The following is a 21,301-nucleotide window of genomic DNA, read 5'->3' as shown; positions in this document are numbered from 1 at the left end:
AGCTGAAAAAAGAAACCAGAACAACTCGGAAGAAATCATAGTTGGACTTTACACAGCAAAGCAGATTTAAGCACTAGACCAGATGATCAAAGAAATGAAATTAGGTCTTTCCTATTTGGAATCTTGCGATCACAAATAGATTTGTTTCTGAAATGGCTTCCATCTTCTATCTTCTATCAGGCATTATGTACACGATTCAAGAGCTGCTTCTTAAAATTTCAAAGACTGTTGTTCAACTAGTGCATCTTAAACTGAACATGTGTGCTACAAATGTAAATTACTGATATTATGGCTACATTTCCATTTAGAATACTTACTGAACTCTGATGGCCATAGAAAGTGTAGGATATATATTGATCTATCCAGTATCCTGGAGCTATGATTTGGTTTTTGGGACAGTCAAAACTTTTCTCTTATTTTCTTTTTGTAAAATATAGGGCCTACCTAATGAAGCCACAGTTAAGCATATTTTAAGAGTCGTTTAATACAAATGGTTTAGGAATGAGTTTGAAAATCCATGGGACTGAAATTGGGACTGGATTGTGTCCAGACTTCTGAACACGCATACAGCCAATTGTGCCCTGAACAGATAGTGAGGACTTAACAAGTAGTATTTATACTCTGGTTTCTCTTCAGATCGTATAAATGCTTCACCTTTAACAAGTAGCATTTATTTTCCAGTTCTCATTTGTGGTCACTAAAATTAGACTTTACTTACTGTTCCTTTAATGCATAATTGTCTCTAAAATATATGAGTCTTACTATATGCATATTTGCCAAATGTAAAACGGATGATTAAGTCCACTATCTGGAAGGGATGCAGTGACACGCAGAGAACTGAACAGAGGTGAGAGGGGGAAAGCTTTTCTCCCCATCCTAATTGTCTCTTGGGAACTGTGGTCTATGCAAATGTTGCCATGTTTTCAGATTTACTCATTATTCATAATAATTCAAGCAAGTCGTATGAATAATCCTAGGACTGTTGTTCAGCTGCGAGGCAGCCCTTACAAATACTTCTGTGAAATGCAAAGTGTGTTGGTTGGTTTTGATCTGACTCACAAGGTGACAGTGAGGGTCTTTCTTGTTCCTTCTTCTAGGTTCTCATTAAAGCTTTTTGGGGGTTATTGAATGTCCGGTATCTTCCAATTGTCTCAGTGAGCTTCCCATTAACCTTGGGGGCGGGGGGTGGTGGGGTGTCCAGAATGATGGAGGTGACGTCTGTCTTTGTACAGTAGGCTGCCTTCTAGTGGCTGCTACACACCCCATGCACATCATTATCCCAGCTGAAGGATGTACTTCAGCCAGGCAAAAGCAAGGAGAGGTCAGAGCAGGGGCGTAGACTGGGAGAATCCTGAGAGCCATATAGAGGAGACTAGAGGGATGCATTTGCCCTCAACCTGAAGTTCCCCTTCTGGCTGCCAGGCCACAGATTCCTCACTCCTGCTCTAGTCGTGACCAGGCCAAGATAGATTATGTGCACACACAACTCACTTCCCATAGTACACAGTACACAAGCGCAATGCCACACTGTGCACTCAAGATGGCCGCATTGGTGGGGGCGTGAACTATCTTTTAGAAACCGATGCCCCGTTCATGCCACAGAGCGAGAGTAAATGGTCTTTTTAGTTCAGAGACACAGCTCTTCTTTTGCAAATCTGTTCTGTGCCCACAAGGCACTGTTAAAGAATACTGATTTTGTCTAACAGTGTTTGTAAGGTGCTGTACAAAGTGTCATGGTTTCAGCCCAGATGTATTTTATTTTATTTTAAAAGATTTATAAACATTATAAAGTATCAGAAATGTACAGAAAATGAAAAGTAAGTATAAAACACTCACCAGATGTAACGAAGTTAAAATAACAATACGCCAGAAGATGATCAACAGTCATTAATTAAAATGTTCAGTCAGAAAAGGCTTGTGTAAATAATAAGAGTTAAGCATGAATCTGAAATGGCACTCAGTTGGGGCATGCCGTATCTTAGATGGGAATAAATTCCACATTAAAGGGGCCACAACACAGAAAGCCCTGCTGCTGGTAGACACAAGGTGAAGAGCCAAAACCTTTCGCACCAACAGGAGGCGCTCTACTATGCATTGTAGTGGCTGGGCAGGGGTATAAAGCTGTATTTTTTTGTAGCCTCATCCCAAGTGGTTAAGTATCTTAGCTAGGCTTGAATATTATGCCTCTTTACTTGTGGAATGGGGTGGGCAGCATGTGCTGTTCTGCCTCAGACGGTAAAATCTCTTAAGCCAGTCCTGACTCTTTAAGGTATAAATCCTTTGGCCTGAGCCTGATATTTAAAATTCAAACCCAGCTCTGTGTTCTAGAACTAAGTCCAGTGCTGTTTACAACTGCATCACAGAAGCTCTTGTTCTGAGCTTTCGAGCACTTGTGTGTGCTTGTGGAAGTCTAAATTTTACCTCCCCCCCCCCCAGTTAATTCTTTGGTGGACGTTTCTAGCAGTGAGGTCCAATGGGACACAAATACAGTTGCAGCAAATCCTGCTTTTTCATTTATTGGAGCAAATACTTGAGATAATTATTTTGAAGCATTTCTCCAGCCCTGGTAGTAAACTGTATTTTTAATTGCTGCTTTCGTATGCATGCTGTTTTATTTGTTTAATAAAACTCACTTGGCTAACTAGACCCCAGAGCTCACAAGGCTTCCATCTCCTCATAAAGGAGATAAGAAATGTGAGTTTCCTTATGGAATGCACTAAAGCTCTGATTCTATTAATTTGTTTCAGTTGTGCTAGTGGTTGTCCGTTATATAATAAGGGGTTTTTTTGGCTGCTTAAAAAAAAAAACCACTCCCCAGACATGAGCTACTTGTTTAAAATAGGATGTTCATTACTGTTTGAAGATGCTTATCTCTGTGTCCTCCATTGTCTCCCCAAAATGTTGGGTCAGTTAGTTCTGTTAGTTTAGTCTACCTCTTGAATCATAAGAGCTGCACTGCTGCCTCCACCAGTGGCCAGATAGACCTGGAAAGCTCACAAGCGGGGGCATTAAGCGATGATGTATGTCATTTATAGATATATCAGCTATATATTTTGCAGTCTAATATCTAGCACTGTGAACTGTTCTTTGGGGTGTCTATGTCCTGGGGCTGCTTCTTTTAGAGAAGGGTTTTTGCCCAACGTCCATAGCACTTGTGTTCTTGCAGAAATGGAGGGTACGGTATTGCAGAACTATTCCACCTGCCCAATGGCCGTGTGCATGCTAACTGTTTGTTCTAAGTCAGCTTCAGCTCATTGTGAGGAGATTGCCCCCAATTCTGCGCCTCCTTTTGGGTTAGACTTGGGACAGTTCTCCATAACAAATCCTGTGGGAAATACAGTGGTACCTCAGGTTAAATATGCTTCAGGTTACATACGCTTCAGGTTACAGACTCCGCTAACCCAGAAATAGTACCTTGGGTTAAGAACTTTGCTTCAGGATAAGAACAGAAATCATGCTCCGGTAGCGTGGCAGCAGTAGGAGGCCCCATTAGCTAAAGTGGTGCTTCAGGTTAAGAACAGTTTCAGGTTAAGAACGGACCTCTGGAATAAATTAAGTACTTAACCCGAGATACCACTGTATTGGTTCCTGTAACCAAGACATGACATATACAGCACATGTTATGTGATATATATAGCTCAAAACATCTATGTCAATGAATCTGGTGCATCCAGTTGACCCAGAAGCATGTAAATGCACTTGTATGATGCCCATATGTTAATTTTTGTTGTTGTTGTTGTATGGAAAACTGAAGTAACACCCATGTTTCCCACACCATCACTTGTAATATGTGAAGGTGCTTTTAGGGAATTTTGCACGTGACACCAAAAAAGGGTCACTTTTCTTCCCCTATTTGTGCATTATCACATGTAAAGTTTTCAGGGCAATCTTATCCCTGTTTGCTCAGAAGTTCCATTGTGTACAACAGTGCAGCTTCAAATTGCCTTTGAGCCTCTCATGATTTGCACTGGTGGCTGGTCATTGTTGATGCAGAAGAGAAAGCAGAGTGGTAATTTGTAATGCAAATAAACATTCTAGCTAATATGACCTTTACACCCACATTATAAGCGTGGCAAGTGTGAAAATGAGCCTCAGCCTTGTGTTGTGTGTCTGCCCTTTTAGATCATTTTCTGCTACAATCTCCTGCAAATGTACAAGGATGTTTGGGAGTGTGCAAGAAACAAGTTTTGACTAGGACAGTGGACACATGCTTCAAGAGATGGACAGATCCGTCTCTTTCATATGTGTTCATAATTAATCATTCTTAATTCATTTCCACATTAATCTGCATTTTAAAAAATGTACACAAAATGTTCTGCTATGTATTGAAATATTGTACTAAAGTAATTTAAAATATGCATTTTCCATGCATTTTGATACATTTATTGAATTGAAAATGCAAAATTTGGAGAATTGCAAATTAGACTCTGATCTGCACTTTAGTTTTGGAGGTGCAGATTAGATCAGCTCATGTCTGCAACAAACCACTCAAGCATTCCTACTGATGCTTGCCCTGCTTGTGAAGCTCAGTAACGAGAAGGTGGGGACTAGAATGGCAAAATGCAAGCTAGTCAAGAAATCTGCGCTCATTCTGGCTCTGCTCAAAAGATTAATCTGCACATTATCAGTCCATTCCTCCAGATAGCTATTTCATTTCCATAGACTTGGCAGTCAGTTCACAACTTCAAGTGAGTCTTTTAAAATGTTTGAACTGAAAAGTGCTGGTGACACAGCAGAGGACAGTCGCAGATATCTGCAAGATTTTTCTTGATTGATTATATTTGTAGGAGCTTTGAAGCCCCCATGAATGATGATGGAGTCAGTTACTTGTCACAGTCTTGCAGTACCAGGAATCTTGGCAGAAAAGGAGGGGTGAAAGCAGAAGTGAATCAGAAGAATTTTCTGACTGGGTTTGTTTTCCTCTTCCTTCCCCATCCACTTTTCATCTTGTGCTGTGTCTTTTCTGAAGACAGAGGTTGTGTTGGGGGGTGGTTGTCTGAGAGCCTTTCCGATGAAGAGCAGGTACAAACTCCGTGAACAAATGAGCAAATCAAAATAACAGTGGGAAAGGATAGAAATAAGTATACTGATATAGGGCAATGAGAAATGGTTTCCCCCACCATCGCACCTCAGTGGCGTTTCCAGATATCCTTCCTGTGAGAAGCATTGCGTGGCAAGGTCCCAAACCCTCCCAGGAAGTGGAATAAAGACACATGAAACAGTATTTTAGGTTAATGGGCGAAAAAGGCCACAACTTTGTTGGTTACAGAATGTGAGTGGTATTGGCTTAGGCATTGGAAACCACATGACGATATCTGACTCCTGCACATCTGCAGGAGTCTTGGAAGGGTTAACCACCAGTAGGGGGAGCCCTGCTGATGCACATCAACTAGGAACTCCCCCAGGGTCACTGCTAGGGGTCGTGCCATGGCCCTAGCCACCCGTCTGGGGCTTCAGACAGAGACCAGGCCCCCTGGATTCCTTTAATAGAATACCCTTGAATTAGGAGGGGTAGGTGATGGCCACTACCTCCCCTCACCTTCAATACTCCAATGCCTAACTGCCAAACCTTACAAAGTTGTGACTATTTGCTACAAGGTAGGAGAAAAACCAAATGGCTGGTCCAATTTGCCAAATGGGGAAAAAATCCTACCAGGCCCCTTGGACAACCAAGGCGACCAACCAAGGTCCATAGCAAGGTCAAGAAATAAAGAGCCTAACCTAAGGGTGGGAGGGCGGGGGAACTGACTGAGCAGGGAGAAAACAGGGGCGAGGCCTCAGTTGCGGATTGGACAGCCTAAGGATGACATGGCCGAGAACCATCCAATTGTGCAGGGGCTATACTGCCCCATGTGTGTGGGAAGGGCTTTCTCTCAGCCCGCAACCTCATTCCCCCAGAACGGGAAATGGCTTTGCAGCTGATCCTTGTGTGAGGGCCATTCCCTGTTGATCTGACTCATCGCGTGGCATCGCACACAGCAAGAGCACAAGGACTTTAAAGGAACAGCATGTTCTGCTGCTGAGCTGTAACAGTTCCAAAAGTGGCGACGAGGGTGTTAGACAAGGCCAAGCCACTACCCTGCTACTGCCTCTAAGGAGCATGTAGGGAAAGCTCAGATTGCAGAACTGGAGTCCAGAGAAGAAAAGAGACAGCTGGAGAGAAAATGGAAGACAGCCGATTTGCTTGGCTCCATCTTCTGGAACAGCAAGTTACCGAGGCTGGGCTGTTATTAGTGCTATTCTGAACAATGCTTGAAGCAGAAGCTTTGTCATTTGACTCAACCCTATGGAGTAAATGGGACCGTGTCCCCATATTCAATGGTTTCTTTCCTTTCCATGTGCAATTAGCTATGCCCTGCCAGAAAGCCTCTTCCCTTCCTTTCCTCTGCAGATCCTTCATCTACCTTGGCAAAATTTGTTATTAACTAAACATAATTTAGTGAAAAGATGGATGTCTGAGAAGAGCACCCCTCACTCAGTAGCATGACTATGGGGGTCCAAACAGTGTCCCAACACCAGGTGCAAGGTCTGGGGTGTGTGCAAGATTCACTGCAGCTGCTGCTGCTGCTGCTGAATTGCAGCTTAAAATCATTGTAATAGGATGAGTCTCATACACATCCAAAGGGAATTGTTGATCTGCTGGTCACAAATAAATGCAGCTATTGAAGGTTTCCTACCTCCAGCTGCTTGCTGGTATTAGGACAGACCCACTGCAAGGTTTCCTCACACAGTGAAGTCTACACCTTGAGGAAGCCAGAGGCTTTGCTGACAGACAACCTGCAGTTTTTGCTCTTGTTGGGAATAAATGACATTATTCAATAATGCAGTGGCGTAGCGTGGGTTGTCAGCACCCGGGGCAAGGCAAGTAATTTGCGCCCCCTAACCCGTGGATTTGCGCCCCCTAACCCTAACCCCCAGATGTTGCGCCTGGCCCCCCCTGCACCCCCCACGCTACGCCACTGGAGGGACTCCCAAGAAGGTGAAGCGGGACTTCACCCCAGGGTATCTCGGAAGCCCTCGAGGCAGCGACGCTTCCACCCCCTGGAAACAGCAGGAAGGGAGAGCGCTCTTGTGCCCCGGTCCTGCTTTGAGTGCTTCTCATTGACGCGTCTGCTTGGCCACTCACTCTACATTGGCCCTTGTGGCCGTGATCCAGTAGCCGGGTCCTTCTTTGGAAAGAGCGAGCGCCTCCCTCCGCCCCTGCCACGCGGAGCTCAGCCTGCACGTGGGCAGGCCCTTTGCGTCACGTGCGCTTGGCGCGCTGCTCTCTCCAGCTTCCTCCCGGCCGGGCCAGCGGCTCCACCTCTTTTCCTTTGCCTTTGAGCCGCTTAATTCCCAGCAAGCAATTAGCAGGCTCGCTCCACCTCCTCCTCCTCCCGGCTTTGCTGCTGCTGCTGCGAGGCTCTTTTCCTCCACCGACGGCGCGCTGCGCCTTGGAGAGGTTCCCGCTTCCTCGAGGGGGGCCGGCCAAACGCGCCCCCAAAAATGTTGCGCCCGGTGCGGCCGGCACCCCTGGCACCCCCCACGCTACGCCACTGCAATAATGTGCTGTTTGCAGAAGTTCCTTCTCTTGTCTGTTCTGAATCTTCTGGCCCTAGATTCTAATATTATGAGAGAGGGGGAAATATGTTTCTCTGGCAATATTTGCTACACTATGAATAATTGTATACACCTCTATCATATGTGTCTCCCACTCCCTTTACTCTCATTTAAAACAACAACAACCTAAGAAAAGACCTCAAATATTGTAACCTTTCCTAACAAAGGGATCCCAGCAAAGCGATGGGAGTTAGGGGAGAGATTGTAAAAACTTCACTGACACTCCAGCTTTTCAGAAAACACCTTGCTGTGTTGCTCCCAGACAAGCCAGACCATCACAGTGAAGCGAGAGGAAGTGATTCTTGTAAAAGTGTAGTGCGCCACAAGCCCAGCCCATCACTGCCTCTACTGCAATGCTGTGCCTGCAGCACAGAGAGGTGCAGTGCATTTGCAGATTGCTGAGGCTGGATGCACAGTGAATGCACTCCAGACTTCCACAAATGCTGCAAGAGCATTTAATCAACACAAACAGGAAAATATTCCATCTGCACAGCACATGATTGGGAAATGTGAGAGCCAGTCAATGCATTGCTTCCTGGCCCAGTTGAAACTTAAACAACGACTTGCCTTGGAGTTTGTGGGGAGAGGGGAATGTGCGAGAGGAGTTTGTACAGTTCACCTTCTGACCAATACTTACATGGAATTACTGAGTCATAAGCCAGATAGGCAAATCATACATGCTGGTGTGGAAAGTAAGACCATGTAAGTGAGATACAGAAAGGCTGAATGGTAGAAAAAGCTAGAGATGTGGAACACCATATAACTGAATCTTCCATGAAAGCAGGCTAGGTTTAAAAAGGGAAAGAGATTAAATATAATGAGAAAAAGAAACAAAAAATCTGAGATATTGGTGGGCAGTGACTGAGAGGGGACGTTTAAGCCTAGTTTTAATTGATTTGACCTCCTTGTAACAAAAAGAGCTCTGTTCTCCAAAGGTGATGGATAAGAAGACAACCCTTTGAGATGTGTGGTGGTTCCAACCTATCTTGCAGTGGGCTTGAATACGTGACTCAGTATAGAGTCTGCCTAGCCCAGGATCTGTACTGACTAGTAGCAGCACTGAAGCACAAGCCATGGCCTTTCTCCAGCTGTCTTTGTGCAGTGTGAAATAATCTTAGTCACAAAAGTTATAATCTGCTGTGTGGGGCTCAGCCAAATAGTTATACTGTGTGAGGGAAGTGAGTGCGAGCCTTGCTACACCCAAATCATTGGTTGGACTCATTGCGTTACTCTCTGCTCTTTTCAAGGCACCTCCATTTTTCTTGCTCTCTTACTTCTCCTTCATATTCCCCTTTTCTCTGTTTTCCCTTCTCTTTCTGCTATTTTTATGGCTTCCTTTCTCTTTTCCATTTCTCTCCTTTTTTATGTTCTTTCGGCCACAAAATGTTTGGGGACGGGCCTCCAGTAGAGGTGGAAGTCTAGAATAAACCCTATGCCGTCCAATAGGCCCCTCATCCATTTGGACGTATATCGTCACGTTGACATGGCTTTTACACCACAAGAATCAAATGTAATACTAGGCGGGGAGTTACAGGACAGGAGGGCGTTGCTTGGGCAAGTTCCTCCTTTTGCTCTTTTATAAAGGGCCTCCTGGAGGAAGTGAGATCTCAAGGGAGAGAAGCGCAGGCTTCAAAGTCCAACAGTTTCTCATTTGTATAACCTGCTATCTCGTTAAGCCTTGATAATCTGGGGTCTCCCTTCCTTTTCTTTCTTTGAAGACTGAACCATGTTGCAGAACAGAAGCAGCCACTCAGGTGTGGATACCACCTGCTCTGAGCCTGGCCTCTGCTACGACCATCAGAGCAAACAATGTGTACACTGTGGACCCAGAAGCAGGCGCTCTGGTACCGGCACCTCCTGCCATCTCCCCAGCCTCTGCTATGACCGCCTGGTTGACCAATGTGTGAGCTGTGAAAAGATGCAGAGGAAGACTGAGAAGGAGACAAGTAAGCAATAAAAACAATTTCCTTGACTTTTGGAAAGAGCGGGAGGGAATTGTTCCCTGGGTGCATTGAGTTCAGTTGGAATCAAATCCTATACCAGTAGGAAGAGGTTCCAATGGCTGAGACAGGTGAATGAGAACAGGAACAGAAGCAATATTCTCATCTACTGATGACCTTGGATATCAATTGTTGTTAGCGGGATCAGAGTAGAGGTAGCATAGCCAGCCGCTAGAGAACCACAGTATGAGAGGGCTGTGGTCCAGAAATCCTGCTAATGGGTTTTTCAGAGGCACCTGTTTGATCATTGTGGGGAACAGGATGATGGACTAGATTAATCTTTGCCGTGGTTCAGCAGGACTCTTCTTATCTTCTCAAGGAAGAGCACCAGTGGTCTCCCTTAAAAGGCCTACCAATCACTGCTATAGCAATTGGCTCTTTTTCAGTCTCAATTTCATATCTATCAAATAGGAATGATAGTGAAGGCATCAGGTAAGACAGACAGGGTTGTTGTTTGGGTCGACAAGAGCAATGAGGTTGCTTCTTTGTGGGCATTTGCCATACTCATGATTTGGTACACGTGTGGGAAACTGACCTAGAGGGAGTGAGTAACCATAACGTGTGAAGTCTGTCAGTGCAGTACCACATCTTTCTGTGTTTGGGACTGCGACACCAATGTAGAGCCTGGGGTTTTTGTATTGGCTCCACAAGTAGGTGGGGGGGGGGGTTGTAACTGGGTGCCATGTGGCTTCTGACTCACATCTGTTGAATTGCTGGATGTATTTATAGCATGCTTTAAAAAAAGAAAAAGTACTTCACACGTGTAATTTAGTGGCCCTCAAAGCAGCCTACCTAGGGAGGTAGATAATGTATATACCACTTCATATTTCAACAGAAATCTCTAGTGATTTACATACAGATAGGCCACTATGACTGTGTGCGCACCACCTATTGAAAACACATTTATTTCCCCCAAAGAATCCTGGGAACTGTAATTTGTTAAGGGTGCTGGGAATTGTAGCTCTGTGAGGGGTAAATGACAGTGCCCAGGGTTCTTTGGAAAGAGGGTAAATGTGCTTTAAATATATATAATATGCACACAGCTTATGACTAACTTTCCACATGAGGGAAAGGCCATAGCTCCATAATAGAGAGCACATGTCTGAATGCAAAGCTTTCCGGGGTCAATCCCTGGAGGTGAGGCTGACAAAGACTTCAATCAGAAATCCTGGCAAGCTGCTATAGACAATCCTGAGCTAAGATGTACCAGTGGTTTACCTTTCTATACGACAGCTTTCTATGGTTCCTATGTGGGGGAGAGCATGTTGAAGCTTAGAGATAGGGGCTGGCCTTTGGTGAGCTCATGACTAAAGGGTAATTCATCCTGAAACTTTGCACTTCACTGTAGCTCATTTGTTTAACCATGATGCTACACAGGTTTGACGGTGCCACTTGGGTAATATATATAAGTATCTGTCCACACAAAAAAGACCCCTTGGGACTGTTAAAAAAAAGGTAAAGAACCCCTGGACAGTTAAGTCCAGTCAAAGGCAACTATGGGGTTGCGAAGTTCATCTCGCTTTCAGGCCGAGGGAGCCAGTGTTTGTCCACACACAGCTTTCTGGGTCACGTGACCATCATGACTAAACCACTTCTGGTACAACGGAACACTGTGATGGAAGCCAGAGTGCACGGAAATGCCGTTGACCTTCCCACTGTCACGGTACCTATTTATCTCCTTGCACTGGCCTGCTTTCGAACTGCATTGCTATCTCGGGCCCCATCTCAAGGTTCCAACGTCTCCACTTAACCTGTAAGCAAGTGATGGGGAGGGCCTCTTCCAGAAAAGTCAGAGAGACACTGCCGCTTAGAGTACAGCATATTAGGCTATATGGACAAATAGTTTTTTGTGTGCCAAGGAGCCTCCATGTGGAAACATCATCACCTCAGGGTTCCCAAATTATGGTCCTTGAGCTTAATTTAGGCAGTTCATGGCATATCACAGTTCACTGTATTATTGCAATACAGCTTGAATTCTATACAATATATAATAAATAGAAAGAAGCCCAAAAAATGCAGTTAAAAATCATACAGCATCTAGCATAATGCATTACAATTGCTTTAACAGGCAGAAAAACCATTAAGTGATCCACCAAGGCCTTCAGCAATTTTCAAATGGGCTTGGGTGGGGGAGAGTTTGGACTCCATTGCCCTAGCCTTTATAAAGCACAGCCCTTAACACTTTTTAAAACCATATAATTGGGAATGGTATGTAAGCCACACGGGTGGCGCTGTGGGTTAAACCACAGAGCCTAAGGCTTGCTGATCAGAAGGTCAGCGATTCGAATCCCCACAACGGGGTGAGCTCCCGTTGCTCGGTCCCAGCTCCTGCCAACCTAGCAGTTCGAAAGTACATCAAAGTGCAAGTAGATAAATAGGTACCACTCCGGTGGGAAGGTAAACGGCGTTTCCGTGTGCTGCTCTGGTTCACCAGAAGTGGCTTAGTCATGCTGGCCACAGGACCCGGAAGCTTTACGCTGGCTCCCTCGGCCAATAAAGCGAGATGAGCGCCGCAACCCCAGAGTCGTCTGCGACTGGACCTAATGGTCAGGGGTACCTTTACCTTTACCTTTATGTAAGTTATTATGATAGTTATTAGGAGAGAGTGCTGAAATAAAGGGAAAGAAGGGATTAATCCATAAAACAATGAGGGCAAATGGAGCAAATGTTATATGAAAATTATTTGTTTATTTTATTTATGTTTATTTTACAATATTTACAGTATATACCACTTGATTGTTAAAAAAAACCCCTCTAAGTGGTTAACAAAAACGAAGATTTCTGTAAATTGCTGTGATCTGCCCTACCCAGAGAGATAACAGATTATCTTTAAACCAGAATGCTAACTAGAAAAAAGAAGAGTAAAGATGGAATAGGAAAGAAAGAGAAACAAAGAATTATAACTGGGGTTTTGGATTAAGAAATGGAACAGAATTAGACTAAGTGCACCTGATGATGTTTGAAGCACTGCTAAATAGTAACATGTATTTTACCCCCAGGTAATCAGATTTTTATTTTATTTTACAGTAATGATTTTCTGTGAGGTTGGTTAGTCTGAGAGACAGCTCATGGCTGCAACATCCAACCCAATTTTTGAACTTTGTGGTTTTGAATCTTTCCCCCTCCCCCACCACCTGTGTACTTTGTCTGTCATCTGAGCTGTTGAAGATGGAGGGCTCAAAAGCTTGCTCAATGTTGTGTGACGTTTTGGTTGACCCAAATAAAAGTATTGCCCAACTGTGGGTCTTAGAATTTTTCCTAGGGCAGGGGCTCCCAGATGTGGGAAACCACAGTCCAGAAAGCCCTCACATAACTAGATGCCTGTCATACTTCAGATGGTGGGATGATCACAAAACTGGCCTCCTAGGATGAGCTTAAAGCAGAGAGGGGACATATTTCATTGTTTGTAGTTACAGTTGTCAGGACAGGACTGAGAAGACCCAGGTTCAAATCCCCACTGCAAGGAAAGTCCGCTGCGTAACCTTGGGCCAGTTATATTCTCACAGCCTAATTTACCTCAGCGTTGTAAGGATAAAAGGAGGAAGGGAAACGAACCCTGTAATCTTCCCTTGATATCCTGGAGAAATGGTGGGACAGAAGAACAGTAAAGAGACAAAATAATACAGTGGTACCTCAGGTCAAGTACTCAATTCATTCCGGAGGTCCGTTCTTAACCTGAAACTGTTCTAAACCTGAAGCACCACTTTAGCTAATGGGGCCTCCCGCTGCCGCCGCAGCACGATTTCTGTTCTCATCCTGAAGCTAAGTTCTTAACACAAGGTACTATTTCTGGGTTAGCGGAGTCTGTAACCTGAAGCGTATGTAACCTGAAGCGTATGTAACCCAAGGTACCACTGTACTGCTGACCATTTCTGCTCTAATGCTGAGATAACTCAGTTGCTTCAAAAGCCCCATTCCAAACGCAGTGAACATGACCCACTGTCAGACTGCACTGTATGTCTGCAAGGCCTCTCCATCAGTTCTCTTAAAAGACAGCTGCATCAGGCCGCTCCCTCAACTGTCAGCAGACACTCAGTCAGGTGGAAAGAGATAGAGAGACTGGACTGCAGGACCCTCTCCGTTGGCACTGCTGAACGAGCAGCAGCTTTTGAGTCATCTCCAAATTTTTCGTTCCTGCTGTTCACTACAAGAGCTCTGTAAATAGGAATTAGTGCCTGATCTTGCTTTCCCCCCTCCTCCCTCCCAGTCCCTTTTCCTCTTATGTCGTGCCGCTTACATGGTGAGTCTGAAAGTGGGGACTTATATTTGTAAGCTGCTCTAGAAGCCTTTTTCAGTGGAAGAGTGGGATAATGATGCCCCCTCTGTTTTCCTCCACAGAAGCCCCCATTAAACCCCAAGCACCAACACCTCTTGCTGCAGACCCAGCTTGCTCATCTTTACTCTTCGTAATTTACATTCTCATGGGGCTAGTCTTGGCAGTAGCTGCAGTGCTGTGCATTGTAATCCTGAAACAAAAGAGGAAGAAGAGGATGCGAGGAGCTGAAAAGGAGAATTCTACAGGTAGGCATTGCCAATCTTCCCAACAATAGATATTCACCCATTTGGGGAGTTACCATCTAGTTCCAATCCAATGGCATACACACAACAAGCCAGACAATGCATGGTTATTGCCTGCAAAGTACTGAGAGCAGAACTGATTCGTCTTATTCTAATTATCTGTTAGCGATCACTAGGGGCATCTAAGTGCCAATTGCTCCATAAATGACTTTGCTCCCCAGTATTAATCATTTTGATTATGGTGCACATCCACACATCATTTACTGATATATCCTTGGATTTGCCCTTGGATAACCAAAAGCAGGAATGGCTTTCCCATTACCACATGATAGTTTGTTGGCTTTACATTCCTTGGACTTAACTGCATTTACAGCAGAGCTTTCCAAACTTTTCATATGGGTGACACTTTTTAGACATGCAACATTTCATGACATAGTAATTCAGTTTTTCTAGGAAACCGGAGGTTAATCTCACCCCTTTTCAGCCCTGGGAAGAGTGCAGGGAGCGTTTGCGCGACACACCTACACACTGCAGTAGACACACTCTGTTTGGAAAGCTGTGATTTACAGGTTTAACCTGGCTGTACCTCTTCCAGAAATATCCTGGGAAATGTAATTCCATTGGCAGTGGCAGAAATACTTAACAGAGTGGTCTCAGCTCCTCCACAAACTACAATTCCCAGCATCATGGGAGTTCAAAATGATATAAATTGTGTTTGTCATGTACCTGCGTCTTTTGTTTCTGACCTTTCCCCCCATGATCTCACCTTGGATATTTCAGGGCCTGGCCAAGAGTACCTTGCCCCCTTCCACCAGCATGCTCCAAGGGGGCTGACTTGGGAGCTGTTCTTTGGGGAAACTCTTCCCCTCTCTCTTCCCAGCTACTGTTGCCTAGGCAACTGAAGCCCATGGCAGCCTATGGCCTGCCTGGGAGTAGGGGGTGACTAGGAAGAGAAATAATTTTGTGACCAACAGTTCTTTTGTAAGCCACCTTGAGTCCTATCAGGGGGAAATGGCAGGGTACAAATAAATATATAAGAAGAAGAATTCTTCCTGGATAGACCCCAGAAAAGTAACAACAGAAAGGAATAAACTAAGGATTCACATCTGGGTCCAACTTCAAGGCAACTGCCTGGGCTATTCAGGGGCCAGTGTGAATGCCAGTCCTGTATATCTTAGTTCACTTTCCTCTTTTATTATTATGTTCTGCTTAACTGAGTTATGATTTTCTTCTTGTCGCCTCATACAAGACGTCCCTGAAGATTTCAGATGCTGCGAAGAGGGGAATGCTAAAGGTGAGCATGGAGGGAAATTTTGTAAGAGTATACTTTAGGGGCAAGGCTAGGAAACCCTTTTCAGCCCTACTGGGCAACCTTCATAGGGAGGCATGTGCCACTGAGAGGCGGGGCCACAAGCAAAAGTGGGTGGGGCAATGAATGTAAATGTTACCTTGGCACATTAGGTAAGGTTCTGTAACCGCTCACATACACTTCTCCATCCTCCATCCAGGGGAGCTAGATGAGATATTATCAGAGTTCAAGGACACATTTCAGCCAGGCAAAAACACTCAAGAAGGGTGTGAAGAAACTATCACTAATGACTGTGGGCTGGGGAGGAGCTGTGGGCTGCAGAAAGCTCAGAGGGTCAGAGAAGAGAGCATGGGAAAGCAGCGCGCACCCCACAGACCTGAGGTGCTTCACTCCCTGACCTATAGACATTGCTGCTGCTGATGTTCTAAAAGGGAAGGGGGGCTCTTATCCTACACTTCTCTACTGCTTTCACATTACTCATTAAGTTGTTTCTCTTTCAGAAAATGAAAAGTGTGTCGTTGCCTTTGAAAATGAACCTCACAGAGGCCGCAATAGCAGTCCAGGAGATGGCGATCCTGAAATACTGATGTTCCCCCATTCAAATGATGCTTTAAACACTGCCAGAGATGACGCCTTAAAGAGAGAAGTGCAGCATATTGCTATGGCAGGAAGTGATGTCACGGAGGCAGCTTCCCTGACTTCCTGTGATAAACAATGCAACCCCACCTTTCCACTGCCGGCAACGGAACTCGGGGCAACTGAGTTGGTGACCACCAAGACTACTCAGGAGAGCGTCATCTGGAACGAGGAGGAGTCAGAGTCATAGCAACAAGTTCTAGAGGGCTGAGACTTGAAGACTCTCCCTCAAGCATCATAAAACTCCCTTTCAACTCAAAAGAGGAATAGTGGATGGACAGATTTACAAAGGGCTTGCCTCATTGTAAATGGAAGAGAGTTTGTTATTTCCCACATTGTAGAGATGTTGAAACAGTCTTTTAGCTGCCAGAAACTCCCAGCAATTGCTTTAAGAAAAAGGAGACTACTGGACACTTTATGCCAAGGGCAGGAGATTTCAAGCCTGGCTATTCTTATTGGCCCTGCTCAGGGCCCCCTTAGAGGGCTTTTACCTGGCTGGAATGTGCCCCTGAACTGTGACAATTCCTCTTGCTTGCCTGGATGTAGGTGTGCATGTGTGTGAGAGAGTGTGAACTGCTGTTTTTTGGCAGAGCTGGAATGCAACCTGCTGTACAAAGGGGAGTCACTTCCCCTGCACCACCCACTTATGTCTCTAGCCATTCCCACTACTGCCACCCCCACTGCTACCCCACCCCACCCCAACAACGAAATGTGGTCCTTGGGTTGAAAAGTGTTTTCCCACCCTGCCAAGGCATCCCTCCTCTGTAATGTTTTCAATTGGAGAAGCTCTGGAAAATGTGTATCTCATGGAATAAAATGATTGCTTTAAGATCACATTTACCTTAATCCTAATTTCCACACCCTGAAACTCCCCTGGCAATATGAGTGGGAATGAAAAATGATGACTGCAAGTAGACAGAAATACCCAGTGGAAGTTTAAGTGAGCTATTTGAACCACTAAGGAGGATATTTTTAATGTTTAAAATTATTTTTATTCCACAGTGTTATATAATTCTTTTTGAAAACAGCTTTGATTGTGTGTGTGTGTTTTTTACAAGCAAGCAGTGTATAAAATTTATGAAATAAGATAAAATAAACATTGGCAATATAAGATGTAAGACTGCATATTTACTTTAGATATAATACAAAATAATTTGAATGTGGCATACGTACACTCAATGGCTAGTGGTCCTTATTCTGCAATATTCTTGTTGTCCTTCAACATTTGATAGCTTAATGAAGCTGGACTTTTTCTTTTTTACCTTCAGCCCACAACTTTACAATTCTGTTCTTTCTCTTTTCTTAATCCTGGTCAAGGAATGCCAAACATGGTAGGTCCCAATTTTTTTTGGGGGGGGGGATTACAGATCGTATATGTAGTCCAAAGGGCACTTTCTTGTACAGCTACAAAGCTTTTATTAAAATCAGCTTTAAATACTCCTATAAAATAACCGCCCACAAATATTTCTTAGGGTTGAAAACATAACTGCAGTGGGTCTGAAAAGTTTCAGAATTGTAGAGTGTTAGAGAAAAGGAAAGAAGGTAGGATATGGTCAGCTGAGGTCCTGCAGGACCATGGACAGAGATCTGGGCATCTTGCGATAGATATAGCAACTATATCTGCTCAAATCTCTCCTCCCCCCCCCCCCCCACGTAAAAGTTTCATGTTCCACAACTCAGTTTAACAGGATGCAGATGGTATGACCAGGTGAAGAAGGAAGGTTGAGCTTCTAAATAGTTTTTATAAATGCATATCCTGTGGCAAAACTCACTATGTTCAAAGGGGAAGTAGATATGCAAAATATCTGAGATATTTTGCTAGACTGAACTGACCTACCACAGCGCTCTCTCTCCATCAGCAGCTACCTATTAGCCGGTCCCAGCCTAGCATGTCTTCTTGATAAGCTGCATTCTGCAGGAGAGTTTCTTCTTCAAGTCCCCAAAAGCCCACTTCACAGCAACTTGGAGCAGAGCTTTCCATGTGGCAGAAGAGCATCCCTGTTGAGATACATCAGGTGTCCGCTATTTGTATTTTCTGGAACTTTTGTACCTTTTGTACAAATTTATGGAGGATAAATCCATAACTACTAGCCATCATTGCCATGCTCTGCTTGCATGGTTGCAGCAGTAGTGCTTTGAAGACCAGTTGCTCAAAGCCACAGGAGGGGAGAATGCTTTCGTGCTGAGGTCCTGCATGCAGACTTCTCATAGTCATCTGGTTGGCCACTGTGAGAACAGGATGCTGGAGCAGATGGCCTGATCCAGGAGGCTACTCTTGTTGTTGTTTAGTCATTTAGTCGTGTCCGACTCTTCATGACCCCCTGGACCAGAGCACGCCAGGCACTTCTGTCTTCCACTGCCTCCCGCAGTTTGGTCAAACTCATGCTGGTAGCTTCGAGAACACTGTCCAACCATCTCGTCCTCTGTCGTCCCCTTCTCCTTGTGCCCTCCATCTTTCCCAACATCAGGGTCTTTTCCAGGGAGTCTTCTCTTCTCATGAGGTGGCCAAAGTATTGGAGCCTCAGCTTCAGAGGCTACTCTTAGGTTCTGACAAAAATAATTGAAGGTGTTTTCGTTTCAGCAGGTTTCTCCAGCTGGGCAAAAAGGCCTCTAACTGTGGTGCTTGTTCTGTATTGCTTTAAAACCTGTCTTTCGTTCTTCTTCTTTTTGTACTTTAAAATTTTTGTTTCTAGTTGTTTTTATATAAACCTCTATGAGATTCATGTGGAGGACAAATAAATTAATAAAGTAAATAATATAGAAATATGTGTGGATAGGAATGTTTGTCTTTGGGCGCCTGGTAAACGCAAGATTGATTGGATTGCCAGGAGGTCTGCTAGTTTTGTCCCAGACATGCTAACAGCCTGTCACAAGCCTCTGTTGTTTTCTTCTCACTATCCTGCCAGGAAGTGTTTGTTAATGTGACTCTGATCACCTCATGGTGCCTGTGTGTGTGTGTGTGTGTGTGTCTGTTGTCTAGGGTCGGGGAGGTGAGCGTGGTGACAGCTGCTCTCATCTCTCTGTGTAAGTTTTCACTGACATTTTTTTCCAGTTCCCTTTCATGAACAAGACAAAAACCTCCCCTTTCAAGACAGAGTCTGTATTGTGTTTGTTTGAATACATTATTAATTTCTCTGCTTGGGGGGGTGGAGGCGGGAAATCTTACCTGGCTTGTGCTGATTTGCAACACAAGAAGAGTCTTAGAAAATCCCAGTGATAGATGGAGGGGTTGGCGAGGGGGGCGGGGAGAGAAGGCAAATCTTTTCACTGCAAAAGAAAACCCCCAACAACATCCACAAAACCCCACAGCATGAATAGAGCATTTTGCTTTCTCTGAATGTGGCTCCAAACAGATCTTCTGTTGTTAGGAGTGAATGGATTGCTTTGGTGCAAAGAAAGGAATCTTACTGTAGATCTCTAGGCAGTATGTGGTAAATTGGCAAGATTTCTGACTTCCAGTGGTTTAACAGCAGCAGCTATAGAATTTTCTAAATTAGGCTGCTGAAACAAACAAACAAACAAACAAACAAACAAACAGCAAGGTTTACCCTGGGGGTGCGAGCCAGGAGTGAATTTTTGTGGGGAAGGACTTCTATGAGTTCAGTTCAGGTTCTGAAAATAAGTACCTGAGATAAGCATGTGTTCAGAGGCAATGTGTACACACACCTGACTCCAGTAGGTGAATTTCAGGGTTAGGACCATACAGACATAGGAGCTGTCTTATCCCAAGTCAGATTAATGATCCATCTAGCCCTGCATAATCTACACTGACTGGCAATGGGTTTCCTGGGTCTATTATTATTATTATTAATTTTATTTATTTCATAAAATTTGCATACCACTTGATTGTCGAAAAAACCCTCAAAGTGCATTACAAAAAAGATAAAACAATACAATTATCACTTAAAAAATTACAACCGTAATTAAAAACTTACAGAATGTTAAAACCACAATAGAACAGACTAGAACAAATGAAAACTCATACAAACTTTCTAAACAGCTGGGTAGGCTTGTCTAAATGAAAATGTCGGAGTGCTGGTGCTGCCACACTAAACTCTTGAGTTCTTACAGATGCAGTGTGATTATTATGTGGCCCCTTTCAGAGGAAAAATGGGGAGCAAATGTGATTACAGAGTGGGAAGATCAGGTCCTGCTTGCAAGCTTCCCATAGGCATCTAGTTGCTACTGTGAGAACAGGATGCCCGATGGGCCTTTGACCTGGTCCAGCAGGGCTCTGCTTTGGTTCCTACACGCTGTTAATCAGAAGGTGCCCTCCTGTCACCAGGTGGCACTCTTTTACCACATGCCTCACGAAAAGAGTTCCTCAGGTAGAGATGCTCAGCACTGTGATTGGTACCTGGCTGGTTTTAGACCTATTTCTCTTGGCTTTTTGTGTGTCCAGATTGGCCACCATCCAAGGCTGTAGAGAGGCCTCTGGCCCTGTTGTTGTTGTTGTTGTTGTTGTTGTTGTTAATACTGTACCATATATAAAATGGTCAGAACTGTAATCAGAAAAGATCTTGGTGACTGCTCTTATCTATCAAGGGAGGGAAATGGGGGCAGCGGGGTGTCAGGTGTTTGAGAAACATGGCACAAGGGACTTTTAACAGGCCAGAGGAACCTGTGAAAGTTGGCCCTCAGGGGGTGGGAACTGCTAGTGATCTGGTTCTCTGAGCCAAAAAGTTTCCTCACCGCTATTCTGGGTGAATGAAATACTTTGGAATGTAAGGGGGAATCTATTTGGAAGGGAAGAGTGGACAGAGCTTCCTCGTGCTGCCCAAACACTTACTTACCCCCACCCTAAAAGAGCTGGCAGTGGCACAGAATCCAAACTGCAGACTGACTGACACAGACATATTTTTCTGGCATAGACATAATTTGATCGGCAAGGTTGATGCCAATTCAACCTGTGCAATGCCATCTTTCATTTAAAAGGTGCTGTTTGTGTGTCCAGCACTTGTCCAGCAGCTGGACAAAGGAGATGCTAATGAGGAGAGGGTTGCCAGGAGAAAAGAAGTAACCTGCTGAGGAATAATATCCTTGGGGAGCACAAATTATGTAATTTTAAGCTCTTTCATAGCTGACAGCAGGCTCAGCAACTGTTCTAACATCAGCAGTTTGCATTCCCAACAGAGCTATCCAACTAGCAAAGCCAAAGAGTCATTTATGAATTTCAACAATACACCCATACAAACACTGGGGTGGAGTGGGGGAGGGGAGTAGCCAGATATCCCCCTTG

The 21,301-nt window shown here is 44.5% G+C and overlaps 1 protein-coding gene across 2 annotated transcripts; it reads left to right on the top strand.

Annotated features, from left to right (window-relative positions):
- The first annotated feature begins 4,462 nt into the window (after positions 1-4,462).
- TNFRSF13C (TNF receptor superfamily member 13C) lies at positions 4,463-17,175 on the top strand. 2 transcript variants are annotated; one of them, XM_083462683.1, is made up of 5 exons: positions 4,463-4,910; positions 9,318-9,545; positions 13,938-14,120; positions 15,367-15,411; positions 15,927-17,175. In XM_083462683.1, the coding sequence occupies exons 2-5, from the start codon at positions 9,326-9,328 to the stop codon at positions 16,250-16,252; spliced, it is 774 nt and encodes a 257-aa protein (XP_083318809.1). In that variant the 5' UTR covers positions 4,463-4,910; positions 9,318-9,325; the 3' UTR covers positions 16,253-17,175. The 2 variants fall into 2 exon arrangements, with proteins under 2 accessions (XP_083318809.1, XP_083318810.1); XM_083462684.1 differs by lacking the exon at positions 4,463-4,910 and having other exon boundaries at positions 8,733-9,545; positions 13,959-14,120.
- Positions 17,176-21,301: the final 4,126 nt, after the last annotated feature.

The sequence above is a fragment of the Podarcis liolepis genome, assembly GCF_965112155.1.
Source record: "Podarcis liolepis genome assembly, chromosome: 10".
Taxonomy (NCBI): Eukaryota; Metazoa; Chordata; class Lepidosauria; order Squamata; family Lacertidae; genus Podarcis; species Podarcis liolepis.
Note: the sequence above shows the minus strand (reverse complement) of the source record. Positions and strands in the feature narration are given on the sequence as shown.

Bases quoted from the DNA above. Each gene is read 5' to 3' on its own strand.
- TNFRSF13C (XM_083462683.1), top strand. From the start codon at position 9,326: ATGTTGCAGAACAGAAGCAGCCACTCAGGTGTGGATACCACCTGCTCT. The intron at 9,546-13,937 runs GTAAGCAATAAA...TTTCCTCCACAG, and splicing joins GAAGACTGAGAAGGAGACAA to AAGCCCCCATTAAACCCCAA. The intron at 15,412-15,926 runs GTGAGCATGGAG...TTTCTCTTTCAG, and splicing joins CGAAGAGGGGAATGCTAAAG to AAAATGAAAAGTGTGTCGTT.